We start from the raw sequence: 16,956 nt of genomic DNA, 5'->3' as shown, positions 1-16,956 counted from the left end.
AGAGTAGTTTTTGAGTATTACCACAGTTGATACACTTAAAGAGCCTGCTAAAAACCTACAGGAATCTGGATTTGTTGTTCCAAACTCCTTTGAGCCTTTTCTGAAGTTGAAAATGTAAAAAACCAACAAAAACCCCAAACCCCAACAACAACAAAAGCCCAACCATTCAATTGACCACCACCCCCCCCCCCCACCCCCCCCCCCAGAAAAAAAACAAAACCCTACAGCCCAAAGCCTAATTTCCTTAGGAAACAGGTACAAAATTCCTTACTTTGAAGGGGATGTAATTGTGCTTTAGGTTTTTTCATGTGTTTTTCCCCTACCTTCAAGAATCTTCAGTATAGATGGTATTATGTTGTACTTCAGAAGATTCAAAGGCAGCCTTTCTTTTCTGTCCTTACAGTTGTTTTGCTATGGATACTATTGCCAAATAAAGCTTCTTTTGGACTCCAAAAAAGTATTGCTTTCAATACTAGCCAAGAAAAGATAATTAACAAAAGATATTTAAGAATAATGCATTGTGCAGCACTTCTAGCCTGTCCTTAAGATTACAAAATCTGAATCTTATTTTTATGTCGATCTAGCTTTTTGCATGGTAGCTCAGGATACTGTTGATAGTAGAATTAAGTTCATATTTATATCCTTTGTTCAAGTTTTCATTAACTTTCCAGATTTCTGTAAGTGATATTTTTGTATAGTGCAGACTTCAAATTCTTCAGCTGATTTTCCTAAAGATATGGTGCAGATATTGATCAATGGAATAAAGTTATTGAACAATTAGGAACACCATCAGCAGACTTCATGAAGAAACTACAGCCTACAGTGAGGAATTATGTAGAAAACAGGCCAAAATATCCCGGTATTAAATTTGAAGAGCTCTTCCCAGACTGGATATTTCCATCAGAATCTGATCGTGACAAGTTAAAAAGTAAGGCGAGTTTTTTTTTTTTTCTTTTTCTTCTTTTTAAAGATGTTAATTTAAAATGTCTGCAATACACTTAATTAAAAAAACCTAATATAAAATGTTTATTGCAATAGGTGTCAACATTAGAAGTTGCGTGCTGTCTGTGTCTTTCATTTGATATGTCCTGAAATCTTAGTAGTAGTTGTCATTAAATACAGAACTATTCCTTGTTCCTAGTATTCTGTTTCATTCTCTGAATACTAATCCATTGAATAATGTGTGTCTGTTAAATGTTCTCTGAAAGTCATACTTGTTATGGAGGGGTTTTGCAATTATCTTTTTCTAGTTGATGTATGCATATAATTCATTTTGGCTATACTTTGACTTTAAATAATTACTGATAAAATGAAAAAAAACCCACACAACCCTTATTATATTCTCTAGATAGGCTATAAGAAGTTATTTAATGTAACAAATTAATAAATTTGACCCATTATATTATTACAATGATTGTTCAGACAAAGAAGAAATCTCAGTAAAGTGCCACTGCAACAATGAGCAGCCAGTTACTGTGCAGTAACACCTTTAAAAGAAAAACTAATTTGATATTAGAGAAATTAGATCATTACTGTACCAGATGTATTTTTTAAAAGTTTATTAAAAATGTTTAGTGTGTTGTATGTTCAGTAGTTAGTGTTGAATAAACTGTGTCCCATGTGACAATGTAACTGTTCCAAATTGAGGTCGATTGGTGTCAGCTGCAAGGTTTATGTTTTGGATAAGAGTAAATAACATTTACAGTAAAGGATTGTGACCTCACTTTAAAAAAAAAAAAAATAAAAGCCTAGGAAAGCTTGCATCTCTGGGCCTGTTCTGACAGTGCATGCTAATGCCTCTGTGTATATAGCAAGATGTGGAGATCTGGTACTACACAGTTTATTTTAAATCGGTACATAGTGAGATTTATCTGACCGTATAGGATTAAAAGTTAAGTATTCTTGTGTCACCAGTAAAACTTGTTGAAAAGCATAGATGCTTAAGAAATCTCTTGCAGTGTGTCATCTGTTCCCATTGTGTCAGACATGAAATTCTACAGCTCTTTTACATGTTCTTTTCATTTTTACTTTCTAGCCAGTCAAGCTAGAGATTTATTATCAAAAATGCTTGTAGTAGATCCAGACAAGAGAATTTCTGTAGATGAAGCCTTACGTCATCCTTATATTACTGTCTGGTATGATCCAGCTGAAGCAGAAGCTGTAAGTTTGCCTTTAAAATAAATTTTAAGATATCAGTTTAATAACTTTGTTTTGGTCAAGAGCATGCTTTGAATTCATTGTGTGGTTAGCAAAAGTCACAGATAAAGCCTTCAGATCAACATTAGGGGCAAAATTGCCTGAAGAACAGCTGCTGGAGTGGAAGTGATACAATTTTTGATGTAGTTGCTGATAGTTCCCTTTATGGAAAGAGTTGCCTATGTGATGGTAATCTAGGGCTTTTTGAAAAGGGGACTTCTCTAAGGCCCCATAAAGCCTTACGATGAGTTTAATTTTAATTGATGCTTTTAAACAGCCTTTCAGTGGGACATAGGACTTAAAAGCATATTCTAGAGTTGTGAAATGAATGTAATTTTGAGGTATAGGGACTAGAATGCCAAAGATAAAGGTAACAAAATGCTAAAAAAAAAAAAAAAGTCATTTTTAGGCTTTTTTAAGTTGTGATTGCTTGTGTTAACCTGATGTAGTAGATACACTATAGACTTTCTTTTTTTTGTAGCCTCCACCTCAGATCTATGATGCACAATTGGAAGAAAGAGAACATGCAATTGAAGAATGGAAAGGTAAAAACTGAGCATGACAAATGACATTTATGGTAATAACTTTTATTATTATTGTGTGACTTGCAGTCCATGTGTGCTGGATTGTGTAACTGACCAGAACTCCCTATTGTGGTTATGCAGTACTGCTTGTGGCAATATGAAAAGAAATCAATAATGGGAAAAAGTTCTATTTGGAGTGAATATGTAAACATATATACACACACACATGCATATAAGTACATATATATATATATATATATATGTAACATTCTGAAGTCTGTTCAACAAAATGCCACGGTTTTCATTGGTTTTCCTGAGTATTTCTTCAGGACCAGACTGCTCCAGCGTGGGTCCCCCACAGGGTCACAAGTCCTGCCAGCAAACCTGTTCCAGTGTGGGCTCCTCTCTCAACGGGGCCACAGGTCCTACCAGGAGCCTGCTCCAGGGCTGGCTTTCCAGGGGCCGCAACCTCTTTTGGGCATCTACCTGCTCTTGTGTGGGGTCCTCCAGGGGCTGCAGGAGGACAGCCTGCCTCACTGTGGTCTCCATGGGCTGCAGGGGAATCTCTGCTCCAGCACCTGGAGTGCCTCCCCCCACCCCTCCTCTGACCTGGGTGTCTGCAGAGTTGTTCCTCTCACATATTCTCACTCCTCTCTCTGGCTGCAATTGCTCTTGGTGTTGCGCATGGGTTTTTTCCCCTTGTTAAGTCTGTTATCCCAGAGGTGCTACCACCGTCACTGATGGGCTCAGCCTTGGCCAGCAGCGGGTCTGTCTTGGAGCCAGCTGGCATTGGCTCTGTCGGACACGGGGGGAAGCTTCTAGCAGCTTCTCGCAGAAGCCACTTCTGTAGCACCCCCTGCTACCAAAACCTTGCCACACAAACCCCGTACATCTGTAATCATTGTCATAGGCCTTCAAAAAAACAAAAAAAAAAAAAAAGAAAAAAAAAAACAACCAAACCCCCAAAACTCCTCCTGAAACCCCTGTATAGTTGTACATCCAGACTGACCTTTAATGATTTCATTGTACCTTTATGCATGTGGAAATTATATACAAATCCTCTGTGATCTTAATGGTTTTTTTGTCTCTTCTCTCATTCCTCCCACTCTTCTCTATGAAGAATTAATATACAAAGAAGTAATGGATTGGGAAGAAAGGAGCAAGAATGGTGTGGTAAAAGATCAGCCCTCAGGTTAGTCATTGTTTCAGTAGTTCTGTATGATGCATAGTGCTGATCTGTTGCACTAGTGAATGAAGAAATCCTGCTTAATAATCCAGGTAGGCAAAAGTTTTGTTGTTCAAGACTCCTGATTCTGATCAGCCTTTGAAGATCCATGCACAGTAGTTTTTCATTGTTATGAAGTAAGTTGCAGGAAAACTTAAGTCTTGTGTGTCCAACACCCTGAGCTGCCTTCTACCCAAAGGGCTCAGTCATCAAATGAAATAATCGATACCATGTTATATCAGCTGTTGCTTATATATCTTTTATGCTGAATGCTTATTCTGTGGCTCTGTATGAATGAGTTCCTTTCATGCAGGGTTAAACACTGTTAGGACTTCTTGTTTTAAAATAGTTAATGGTGCAAAGTATTTATGCCCATGATTGAATCCTTGGATGTTTGTTGCTGTTCTCCTGGTTCAGTAATTGGAATATTGTGCTGTCTTTCATTAACTGTATCTATTAGATTTCCTGATACTTGGGTCACTATTCACATTATACATTTTTATTCTACTTTCTTCCTCTCTGGAGAGGGAAGAAAAACAAAAATCTCTTAATGCTCACCTCAGGATCTGAGTGCTAAGGAACTTAGTGCTTGCATTTCTAGTATTTATTAATTTATTTATTTACCAAAGATTTCTGTGGGGAAAGCGATGCTCAGAGCCTAGAAGTATGGTTATTTGTACTTGCAATATTGTCTCGCCTCAGATTTTATTATGTTTGGTTTACTTAGCACAGATGCAGCAGTGAATAGCAACACCAGTCCTTCCCAGTCATCATCTATCAATGACATTTCATCCATGTCAACAGAGCAAACATTGGCCTCAGATACAGACAGCAGCCTCGATGCCTTGACAGGACCCCTTGAAGGATGTCGATGATCAGCCAGGATTGCAGACTTGACTTTGGAAAAGAGCTCTTGCTTCCATTGGGCCTGAATTGCTTGTAAGTTAATGGAACCAAGTAGAAAAACTCCATGTTCTGCATGTTCTGCTAAAGTAATGCCTGTTTTTTTTACTCAGTTGTTATGAAATTGCCTGCTTAATGTTGTAGAATGAAAGCAAATCAATGTCTAAAGAAAAAAAAAATTTCGACACTGTTATAGGCTTTTCTTTGTTTCAGCCTATTTCAGGTGAGCAGTTATAGTAGACTTTTAGCCAATAACTCCTCTTAAGTGGGTTCATGAATCTTCAGTCCCAACTGGCAGGCTTCTGTGACACAATGGTTGTTTACATTTTAGTACAGTATTGCTCATTAGTAGGTTTTTTGAATGTATAGTCTCTATGAAGTTTGTTTTAACGTGTGACTGTGGCAGTTTGCTTTATTTAACGACTGGAGTGTTGTACGTAAATGTGAACTCACATATTAAACGCTCTCAGTACTATGTTTAAAGGGCAGTTATTCTTCCACATAGCACTTTTTTTTATTGAGCCCTTTCTATCTTCACTTTCCAACAATTCTATCTTGTAGAAGAGATAAACATGAAGTTTCAAGAATAGAGCCGTTACTTCGTATTTCACCTATGAGTATGTGTCTCTAATTTTTCAGTTTTTTTAAATGTGGATGGAAAATACAGTGGCCTAATTAAATCTTAAGGAAGGATGAGTGACTTATCTGTGAAGCAGTGCCTGTTTAGAAGAGGAGAGAGAGTGCTAAAATGTTCTGTATTTTCTAGCTTGTGATACTGGTCCTTTAACAAAAACAAACAGAAAAGGAAATTGTGTGTGATGCTCTTCATTCACTGTAAACTCTGATAAAAGGACAGATAAATTGGGGAGAGTTGCAGAAATGTTTTCCATTTTTTAATGGGTCCATTCTATCTAGCAAGTAATTAAATAAAAATACATTAGGTTTGAGTCACTTGTAAATTAAGTATTTAGTCAACAGAGCTTAGCTCTATTCCTGCCTTAGGAAAACCTCTCTACTTGTGCTGGGGGAGGAAAACCTATTTAATACATATTTTCTAAATACAGTGTCAGAAAAGAGGAGGAGATTATTTGCTGTTTCAATACAGGCTTATCAATACAGTTTTCAGAATCAGATAATACAAACATTGCCTGTTACATTGCACAAAATGTTGAATTAGAAAATGCCTTTTCAGTAGAGTAGGGCTTAAGTTGCTTTATACTACACACTTGTGAATTTGTGCACGTTCACTTTGGAGTGCACAGGTGTGAAATTTTGCTAAAGGATCTTGTGTGTGCATGCGTGTGAGATTAAACTGTATAACTATAAGAGTAACAGAGATGTACAAGATGAGGTGAAACACCACTTTCTTAAAGGCACTATATTTAGCTGTTGATGCAGATACTCTTGACTTGAATATATAAATAGAACTTATAAAATATACTGGCCCAGCCAGCCAATGCATTACTGACATATTTCTCTTGTAAAAGACAATTGTTTATTGTTTCTGACCTTACGATTTGAAAAGCAGCAATTTCTCTTTATGCAAACATTGATTTTATATTAAAATTGTACCCCTTTTTAATTGCTTAATTTGTTGTAGCAAAAACACTAGAGTTGTACTGTCCCAGAAGGTTTAAAAAAAATTAACAAAGTACTTAACATAATGTTAACTTCAGAATTGTCATCTGGAACCTTGGCTTTTTAAAATTCTGTTCAACTAAATTGCAGGGTATTGGGGCTTGGTTTTTTTCTTGTCATTTGGTTTTAAACCTATGGATACCTTAGTTTATCTTTGGATACTGACAGTGTATGTGAAATACTTTTAGTGCATTTTTGTCACTGGAAAAAACATTTAAAAATACCTATTTACTGTGTAGCAGAACAGTACAGGTTGCTGTTCTTTTGCATTTTATTAATCCTTGTTATTTGTGTAAGTTAAAATTACTAAAGACCTAATCAAAATGAACATTAGTGATTCACTATGGAATCTACTGGATTTCATTTTTCAACATTTTTGTCTTATTCAACTGGAGTTGCACTGTGCTATTTTCATTTTAACAGATAGTGCTTTAGAAGACTTAACGCAACAAAGATTTTATTTTTTTTTAATGTGTTTGGGATATTCACAGCTGAATTTTTCCTATTGGACTTGAGCTGCTCAGAACACCGGGGGGGTTGGACCAGATGACCTCCAGGTCTCTTCCAACCTAAATTATTCTATGATTCAAATTTGTCTTTTAATGTCTCTTAGCACAACTGCCCTATCTCCATGATTTGAACTGATATCTGACCTTCTCCTAGTATATACTGTTAGCTTGAATATGTACTCTTAGAACAAAAAAACCCTGAAACTAACTCAGTTTGTTGTAGGAAAAGTTCTCTCATACCTTATTTTTTTAATGTCTTCTTGTTACGACATACATTGAAGCTTCAAAATTTTACAGAAATGTTGCTGCCTTCGGAGCATGCATGAAATGTCTGTGAATATTGTGGATTTTGATTCCAGTACAATTCAAAACCAAATTGCTAATAACCTGAATGATCTCAAGAAGACACATATGCAGCTTATATTCAGAAAAATGCATGCTGAATAGACGCATGCTAAAGTTCCCATGCTATTTCAGTGTGCGCATATAGACTATAAACGTGCTGCATGCAGATTATATACATATAGTTATATTCCTGACTGATGATTAAGTTCAGTGCCACATTTGTGAAATGGTTGTCAATGCTGTGAGAACCTCATCACTGACGGAAAACAAAATGCACATGTAACTTGACAGGGGTTTAAAAGTTGAGTGTGCAATATAATCACTTTTGTTCCTAATACTAAAATCATGTATGTAAAGTGATGCAGTTGACCATTTTTTTTGCACTTTGGCATTTATAAATATTTATATGTATTTAAAGATTAAGTGGGGTTGTGTATACATATATATATTAAGAAACCTGCTCAGTTTTGTAAACGTGAATGTTACTTTTCTTTGAGAGACTTTGTATAGTGTTAACACTACTGCAGTATACATAAACAATTTATGAAATATGACTAAAAATAAGTGGTGGTCAACATAGATACAATCTGTAATCTTAACTGCTCACCTGAAAAAAAGAGGGATCTATGGCTATCAGTCAGATTATTTACCAGAAACATTATGTTAAATATATGAACACTGAGTAGCTGAATGGCATTGCAGAAATGGAGTATGTTTTAAACAGTTCATTTCATCTGCGCTCATATCATTTTTCCTCAAAAAAACCCCAAAACCAAACAACAAACGACTTAGAGAAGCTTGGCCTTTGGAAATCTGGATAAGCAAGCCTGTAAGTGCGCTTTGAGGAAATATTGTGATATGACAAGTCTAGGTTTTTTATTGAAAAAGATGAGAAATGAATGTCAAAATTAAGGCTTTGTCTGCATGGATCATACAAAATAAACTAGTCTAATGACTGGAAACTAGTGTTTGCAAACAGCCTTTGAAGCTTTGTAACGTTTCCAGTAAGGGTGTACGTTTTTTTGTCAAAATAATGAAAATTAAACTCGACCTTAACTAGAAATTAACTAGTTGGTTGGGAAGTTTCAAAAACTGTTAGGAACCAGAGGGCTCTTGAGGTTTTCTGTGTCTTTTTTAAGTCCGAACAGAGCATATGTGTTTGTTCAAAGTTAATTAAAAAAAAAAAAAGTGATTCCATATGTTTAATTTTTCTTTCCTAAAGGAAGGAAATCAGTTTCCTTTTTAGATCTGATTGTATTTGGCTTAAAATTGTAATTTTATGAATGAAGTAGAATTTAGACATTCAAAATACAGCAGACATCTCGAGTCTCCAAGAACTGAGTGGATGACCCTTCTTTTGGCAGAAATGCAGTCCTGTAGTTTGGTGTGTGCTGGAAATTCAGATGTTAAAGTGCAGACAAATCTTTACTGACCGTAATGCCATTTTGGAGTACGGGTTCAGTCTTGCAGCAATACAGTTTGTGTGGAGTGTTTCATTTGAATTGTGACCCTTGAAGTGGAAGTACTTTAAGCGCGGTGGGGGGTAAATGCTGAACAGCCTTTGTCTGTATATTCTATATGTCATATGGATTCTATCAGGGCTTGATGCTAAACTTAGTGATACCATATATTGGGAACCAAAATTCTTTCCTGGGATGTGTATTGTGTAATTCCTGCTCAAAACTGGTTTTGATCCAGGAACACCTGCACCCAGATGCAGAATTCGAACTTGAGTTCCTACAGATGAATCTAGTATCTTCTTTGCTTTTCCAGAGTGTCTTTGATTATTTTTTTTAACATGTTGAAATATGACAGAGAAAATGTATTCTGGCTCATTATTTTACATATATATGTTTTAGATCATCTATTACATGAGTGATAGTGATGTTCTAAAAGCTTATTACACAGCTTATCAAATCAGTTTTATTTTTTGCCTGCTCTGCATGCTAAAAATGTCTGGAGCTAAACTAATGTTTTAGGTGAACCATCTTTTCTCATATTAGTGTTGGAGGAAAGTGGAGAGATAACCATCATTTCTGTTTGTGTTCTATAAAATGACTATTTTTGTAGCTAAAATTTTAGTTGTTGGATTTCAATCCCACAGTGTTGCTTTGTGGATATAAATTTACCTGGGTCCGCTATTTCAAACAGTATGTATAACAAGTCCAGTATAAAATTAAACTAATAAAATGCACTCTTCTGCAATTTGTTATTGAAAACATGGCAAATTATTTTGGTCCAAGAATTCAAAACAAAATAGAGAAAATACATTTAACTATTTAAGTTTTTATTCCTTGATGCTGCTGCTTATTTTTTAAAAAGGTGCTTGCAGTTTTGCACAGAAGAAATCAACTTTATTAATTGCTGGGTTTGAAGCACTTTAGGATTCTTCTAAATACTACCGGTAGATGGTGTAAAAAAGAATGACATAAAAAAATGTTTAATGTGTTTAAATTTTGGTTGCAATCTTTGCTATTCTGATAGATTTGATCAGCATGTTCCTTTAAATATAAACCTGTTTTCAGAGATTTTTAAATTAGAAACGTTTTTATGGGCTGAAATTTAACACATAGTAAGAGATCATTTGAGAACCATCTTGTACTCAAATGCCTGTAGGCTGACTTGGATAGCGATGTGACTACCTAGCCATCTATTATATAAACATAACAACAAAGATACAACCATGTTTGTTCCTATAGCAAGATCAGCTAGCTATGAGCACTACCATCCTTTTTCTTAAACAAAAAACCTTTTTATTAACTTTTGGCTACGTGTCATAAGGTAGTTGTGTATGTTATGGTAAGGCCAGAACATCTGCTTATTGGGACTCCGCTGCAGTAGATGCTCTATGAATACCCCAGGAAGACACTGTCCCTGCTCTAAAATACCAGTCCGAAACCCTGAGACTTCCTACGTGTATTTAACCAAATACACGTGTGTGTTTCCCAGGCTGGGTCTGTAGTTCAGCGCTCCCTAGTTTCTTAGGATAACAAATGCAGAGGAGAGAGGAATTGGGCAAGAATGACATTTTATGTTCACTACCTGAAACAGTAGTCATATTTGTTACTGATAACAAAGGTAATTTAATACCCGTGAGCGTATGCTATTGTATTGTCTTCTAATGGGGGGAAAACTTTTTTGAAAAACCAAGTGTGTCACTAGCTTTTCTATGAATTCAGATGCTTAAATTGGTGCTAATTTTTTAAAAGAAAATGTAACAGATGGTTAGCAGTGTATTTGTCTGTTTTTGATACCTATATTTTCTTAAATGGTGGCAAGCCAAACTTTATAATGTGCATTTTCAGCTTCATCAGATTCCCAGATTTTCCTAAAGTAAAATGTTTGAACATCAATGGTAGTTACGGCTTCTTTGGAGCTATTACTTTACGGTGTTTTATACACTAATTAATAAAATGAACACAATTAGAAAAGATAGCAATATATTACTATCCCTTTCTTTAAATTACATGACATGTTGGGTTCCCCAGGTGGTTTTAGCAGTTTAGTGTAACCAAGATAGCTAATTAAGAGCAAATCAGATACCTGTGTGCAGTTAACTCAGTACAGTGAAGCCTTACCTGGTTGTTAAGATAATTTATAAAGATTATACAAATCTTCATCTATTTTAAAGAGGGAATAACAAATAGAAATAATTAACTGTTTTCATACAAATTCAAATGTTAATGCCAGAGAATATATTCTATAGTGTACTCCAGAACACATGCTATTAAAGAGTATAATAGGCTCCTTGAGTGATTTGTTATGAAATCCAGTTTTATCTAATGACTCAAAAGAAACCTCCTCCAAAAAATTAGTTCTTTGAGAATTTCTTTTGAAATGCCTTCAAGTTCTAACTCTCTTCAGAATGCTTTGTGTGGCTTGTTTTGGCCCTCTTTCCCACCTTCTGTTTACCAAATGTCACAAAAAGTAGCATCAAGCCCTATCACTTGTTAGTGTTCTGATTTTATGGCCTTAATATTCGTTTCAGTATGGTATATAATTTCAGAAGAAAGATGTGCTTTGAAGTCTAATTATACAGATACATGTGGCCTCTTTTGCCTATGAAATTAGGCTTTGATTGTCATATCTCATTCTTGATGCTTGTGCAATAGGAACATGTTCCTTTCGATGCAGTGGCTATTTTGTCTGATGCTGGACTTTGTTTTCAGGATGAATAGAAAGTTGATTTTTTTATGGACAGCAGTCATGCTTCCTTGTTTTTTGGATTGATTTTCTTTAAGGACACTAGAATTTCATAAAGAAAACTGTCAATAACTAGTTCTGAACTGCTAGTTAAAGCCTCGTTCTGAAGCTTTTTGGGTTTTTTTCTCCAAAAACTTTATCATAAAACAGTACTAAAGCCACTGTAAAATTACAAATAAATATGTATACTTAAAAGATTTGAGCAGTCTGTCTTATTTACTGTAGCAATGTTTTCTTTTTCTTAATTCTTCCTGTGTTGAAATGGAATGTTTTATGTAACCAAATGATGCATGCTCTTAGCTATCTTAAAACATAAAGTTACGGTTTCCACTTTAGTTTCCAGTTAACCAACAAGTAAGTATTGGTATGAAAAATGAATAAAGTACAGCTTTAAGAGATTGGTTGGAGCTGCTTTCTCCTCATCAACTGGAACATTTGGACACGTTAACAGCACTTGCTTTTACTGCCAAGTCTATTTTGAAATTTTGTGTGTGTGTGTGTTTTTTTTTTTTTTTTTTTAATTGGAGAAGCTTGCCTGGTAATACTGACAGATCTGTATTCCCATCCATTTGCTTAAACAGTATTGTAATCAGATTATCAGACTTACTTGCAAGTTCTCTGTGTGTGTATATATGTACATATATAAAAGGACTTTGGAAGAGTTTCCTCACCTTGTGCTCAAACAATGTTTCGTCTTGTTCTCACTGGGCAAGATGGAGGTACAGCTAACCTGAAAAAATAGCTCCATTGTATTTATTTTGAGGAAGAGGTAAGTATTCTTGCAAAGACAGTGATGAGGTTTCCAGGCACTTTGCAAAGTCGTCTGCTCTAACTCCGGGGAAGGTGAAGCATAAAACTTAACTGCTGCTTTGATCTACTTGCTTTTCCTGAAGGTTTTCTAATATTACCCAAAGGGTTAACAGAGCTGCCTTCCTAGATACGTGGCTGGGGCACTCAGCCAGACTTTGGCATTGCAAAAGGTTCACCTGTGACAGGCTGAAATTATTTTTACAGCAACATTGCTATTTCGTGCATGGAGAACTTGAAGTTTTCTCTCTTCTCTACAGGGCATTGCCACAGCGTACCTGGGTAAAGCAGGGATGCTCAGTAGATCCCCAGGCTCCCCTGTGTTTGATGACAGGATATTTTTCAGGTTTCTTCTTCAGCTACAGAGGAAGAACTAATTCATTGAATAGAGAACAAACAAAAAACCTAAGCAGGATGATGATGTGCGTGCAGGGAAGTGCTTTACAAAGCATTCCCCAAGTATGTGCCTTGCCTTATGCCATACCTTTTCTTTGTGTTTCCTGAAAGTTCTTGAAGTTGGCAGGACAGTTCTAGAAAGGGAAGGAAGGAGGGAACTGATTAAACAAGACCCAAATAATTTTGGAGGAAAGTGGGACTTCAGAAGTAGGGTTTTTTTATAGTAATGAGGTCTCAAGAGATTAAAAAAAAAAGTGGAAAAAAGAAACAAGAAGAATGTGTGTGAAATTCAAATTAAACCGCTCAGTTCATGATTACTTGATGTGAAGGTAAGGCAGCAAGGAAACAAGTTACGGTCAATGACGCACTAAAGGGGACCGGGCAATGGGCGAAGGGGTTGGCCAGGCTGCGCTTGGGAATAAGGGGCTGCAGCATTGCCCTGGGGGGGAATAGGGCAGGGCTGCTCCCCTGGAACCTTGGGGAGAGCGCTCTGGTTTTCTGGTTCACTCGTATGTGATCTTAAACCAAGCAGCCTGCTCTTCTCTGGGGAAGAAGAAAACCATCTGTGCAAGTTTCTGCTTACACATCATGAGCTGCTTTAGTGAGACACCGAGTTACCAAGTAGGTGGTCACTCTTACAGTTAATCCTGGTGCAGAGCAAATAATGAGCCACATGTTCTTCTATATAAAGTGTAATTTTAAATTCAGTACAAGTTTAAGTATACAGATGCCATTGTTCATGTTAAAGTTCTGCAGTGGGTTAAAAGAACAGCAGTTACTTTCTTGATATTTAACAGTATATGTGTCATTAATGCTGGTATCAAAATAGTTAACGCATTTCTCGTGTTGAGAGAGGTAACTCTGAAGAGATGTCAGGGAGTCTACTAGTGATGGTCTTGAGACTAATGCGTTCTTACAGGAGTGCTGCAGGGAGGCTAATTATAACCCAGCGGAGCAAATGGCTTTGTAAGAGACCTCCTCCACCTCCATGAAGGAATATCCCTTCAGTGGGAGGGCAGGAATTGCCCAGGCACAGGGCCGTGTGAGTGCTGGTGGGGAACTCGGGACGATGCAAGTGTGTTGTCTCGTTTCCCTGTCTCTGAAACGGCTGACTTTGGGATGCAGGTATGAGCTCAGCACTCTCTAAAACCATGTCATACCTGTGTGACTTCTGGGGTAGCTGGTAAAACACGCTCCAGCAAGCATGACATCCCTTGATTAAAACCGCTCAGCCACTTAGGCATTTAGTGCATCTGTGCAAGACTCGAGGCTAGCCAGAACGCACCAGCGCTTTGCCGGCACGCTGTGTGGATTGGCTCGGCACTTGGCATGCAAAGTGTCTGGAAGATCTGTGCAGTGGAAGGAGGAAGCATCCCTGGCATTAGAGGGTGGTGCAGAGCTCCTGGAGTTCAGGAATCCCAACGAGTTTGTATCAACTGCTCCTGTTACAATCGACAGCCTAGGTTTTACCGTTGGGTTTCCTATTTCACCTCTAAAATAGGAGTAGGTGCTGAAATTGGGATGTGGCCTTTCTCTCCTACAGTTTAGCTCAATTTCAAACTGAGCAAGCTCCTGTTTATTTCCATTTGTTAATTCCCCCGAAGGTTTCAAAAAACTCTTCCATTTCTTTTTGGAGCATTTCATTTCTTCTCTCTGCATCTTCCTTTGCTCTCTCTGCATTTCGCATTTTCATCTCCACAAGACTGTACCACTTACGTTGCTGTCCCAGTTTTGAATGCATGCCCTTAATCTCGGACTGCAGCTCTCTGTTCCGCTGCTCCAGGCTGTTGGAGACACAGACGCTGTAAATTACAGATATTTCCCCCCCCCCCTTAATAAAGCTAGAGGCTTTTGTAAAAGCTAGCCTTTTTAACGTATGTTCCCATAAATACAAGTGTTAGCATCCCCGATACTTTTCCAATTTATGGTGTTATATATTAAAATAAAAGCTGCAAAATTTAGTTATCCTCATTTACAATAAGTATAAATAACTATATAGCCAAAGGGAGCCAGTTTTGGCGTTTTGTAGTGGAGTACTACAGTAGACTGACCACAAATGGCAATGCAACATATTTTAGGAAACACTGAAGATTCTGTTTATATTGCAGTTCCCTTGAACTTGAAGGGAAAACATAAGCAGAATACAGCAAAGATTTTTTTTTTTAAAAAAGTTGCCAAAAAGGAATAGCTCCTTTTACTAAGAAATTTATGAATAGCTCTTCAAGAAATTAAAGATTAAATGGATTTTTTTTTCTCAACACAATGTTCAAGGCAAAGTATAATTCAACATTACCCACTGGCCGTCTGTTGCAATGATCCATGTTGAGGTATTTTATGAGTTAATCAAAGTCAATTTGCAAAACATACCTGTAACATAACTAATGAGCAATGTTGTATGTTAAATGTTCATTCCCTTTAACTACACAATAGAAAAGCAGTACTATTTGGAAAGTAGAGCCTGGAAATGTTTCCATGTTGGGTTCCCCCCCCCACCTTGATAACAAGCTATGGCTAAGTCTCTATTCAATTTCTAAGATTAGAAATTGGGAAAATGCTTATGAACAGTTTCCTCGGAGTTGTTAAAATTCATGACTTCCAATTTGTAAAGAATAATGACTTACTGCTAAAACTGCTGAGAAGCCTGCACATTTTTCCCTAGAGAAAACCTTAATATTGGATTAAGGCAGAAGAGAAAAATACACAATAGACCAGAGGCTTTTCAAGAGCTCTGCACAGCCCTGGAGAAAAAAAAATAAAAATCTTAGAGATGCTCTGGAGTTTCTCAAGCACCTCATGTGAAAATGAATTCAAATAACTCTGAATAATTGCTAACCTAATCCTGTAATGCTGGCTCCTGGGTGACAGTCCCAGTGGTACGTGCAGCAGCATCCATAGACCCTACTCGCCGATGAGGACCCTGCAGTAGTTCATGCAGCAGCAAGAGATGCCTTCCCTGAAGCCTCACAGTTTTTAAAATCCTTTACCTTGCGATTTTAGATTCGTACTCTGCCTTCTGCCTGGCCATCAGCAGCTTCAGATTCGCCAGGTGGTTCTGCGGGGAGGTTGGGTTTGCTGGCAAGTCACCGGAGGAAGCAAAGCTGCCGCTGTTGTCCGCTGGGACGTGTCCTGTGTTTTCCTGATCCCGCAAAACGTGACTTACAGCTGTGCTGGTTTCTTGGGAGTCTTCTGGGTGAGCGAGTCTTGTGAAATATCTTGAAGGAGGATTTTCCTCAAACATGGTTGGGCAGCGGGAGCCTGCCGAGCGTGCCCAGCCAGCACCACCCGTGCCCTCCGGGTGCTGTCAAAGACTCAATGCCTCTTCTGTGTTAACGGAGACCTTGTTTTCCTGTCTGTCTCGCTCTGCCTTGTCACAGGCTGTGAGAGTTTTCTTCTTCCCCACAGCTGTTTGAAGCTTTTCAAATACTTGGAAATAGTCCATTTTGCTGGAGCCTGGATCTTATTTCAGGCTCCAGCTTTGCTTTTTGTACGCAATGGGTTGAGGTCTTGAGCTGCTGCGCCCAACTGCTGCCCACTCGCCTTTATTGTCATGGCTGGTTTATTCTCATCTCCAGGAACTACTACTGCTTCTCTACCCTCGATCTGCTCGGTGTAGCTTGTCTGACATCTGTAGGTGGCCCATTTGATAGCTGCCCACCCTTGACTGGTTTCCCTCCTGGGGTGGGGAGGTGAATTCTGCAGCACCAGCCCGGTCCCGGGGCTGCGCAGGGGGAGCAGGGTCCCCACTTTGCAGGAAGCAAGGACGGGGCTCCGTGTCCGCCCCTTCGCACGCGTTAGAAAAGAGATGTGTTACATCTGTTTTGGCTGCGCTGTATCTACCTGGTCAGGCATGAGAAAAATTGCAGGGATGTAAAGTGGCTCACTGTGCCGCCTCGTCCTTGGTGCATCTGCTGCGTCCGCTTCGGAGAGAGCAAATCAGTGGTGCGAGCAGGGAGGCTGGTTCCTCCGGTCATGATGGTCCAAGGACAAGAAGTCGGAGGTTAAGGAAAAATAGGCCACATCAGTTATTTTTCAGTTCTTCTTGGAAAAACTATTTGATGTGAATAAATAGAGTGTTTATTTTAGCTGCCCGTTCTCACGAGAGAATCGAGCACAGAAATAACTTGACTATAACTAAAGGAAGAGCAAACTATGCATGTAGTTTAAATGCATATCTTAAAAATAACAGAGATGGTTTAAAATAACCTGGAGA

The 16,956-nt window shown here is 37.9% G+C and overlaps 2 protein-coding genes across 6 annotated transcripts in view; one reads left to right on the top strand and one right to left on the bottom strand.

The window, feature by feature from the left end:
* Window positions 1–11,738, top strand: part of MAPK9 (mitogen-activated protein kinase 9) — a 30,821-nt gene extending 19,083 nt beyond the window's left edge. For 4 of the 5 annotated variants that reach the window (XM_054841529.1, XM_054841530.1, XM_054841528.1 and 1 more), the window contains exons 8-12: window positions 746–928; window positions 2,036–2,160; window positions 2,678–2,741; window positions 3,841–3,912; window positions 4,678–11,738. In XM_054841529.1, coding sequence (XP_054697504.1) covers window positions 746–928; window positions 2,036–2,160; window positions 2,678–2,741; window positions 3,841–3,912; window positions 4,678–4,820 — 587 coding nt within the window. In that variant the 3' untranslated portion in view covers window positions 4,821–11,738. Of the gene's footprint in view, window positions 1–745; window positions 929–2,035; window positions 2,161–2,677; window positions 2,742–3,840; window positions 3,913–4,672 lie in introns of all 5 variants that reach the window. The other variant, XM_054841532.1, reaches the window with a different exon arrangement.
* A 1,706-nt stretch (window positions 11,739–13,444) lies between these two features.
* On the bottom strand, window positions 13,445–16,714 carry LOC129212786 (rho GTPase-activating protein 24-like). Its single transcript, XM_054841866.1, has 2 exons — window positions 15,731–16,714; window positions 13,445–14,530 (listed from the first exon to the last, which is right to left on the bottom strand). Exons 1-2 carry the CDS (start codon window positions 15,982–15,984, stop codon window positions 14,323–14,325), a joined length of 462 nt encoding a protein of 153 aa, XP_054697841.1. The 5' UTR covers window positions 15,985–16,714; the 3' UTR covers window positions 13,445–14,322.
* Window positions 16,715–16,956: the final 242 nt, after the last annotated feature.

This window comes from Grus americana, chromosome 14 (genome assembly GCF_028858705.1).
Source record: "Grus americana isolate bGruAme1 chromosome 14, bGruAme1.mat, whole genome shotgun sequence".
In the NCBI taxonomy this organism is placed as follows: Eukaryota; Metazoa; Chordata; class Aves; order Gruiformes; family Gruidae; genus Grus; species Grus americana.
The sequence above is the reverse complement of the archived record's forward strand: the minus strand, read 5'-3'. Positions and strand labels throughout refer to the sequence as shown.

Excerpts from the sequence above, each read along its gene's own strand:
- LOC129212786 (XM_054841866.1), bottom strand. The coding sequence starts at position 15,984 with ATGTTTGAGGAAAATCCTCCTTCAAGATATTTCACAAGACTCGCTCAC. Across the intron at positions 14,531-15,730 it reads TACGAATCTAAAATCGCAAG|CCTGGAGCAGCGGAACAGAG; the intron begins GTAAAGGATTTT and ends TGTCTCCAACAG.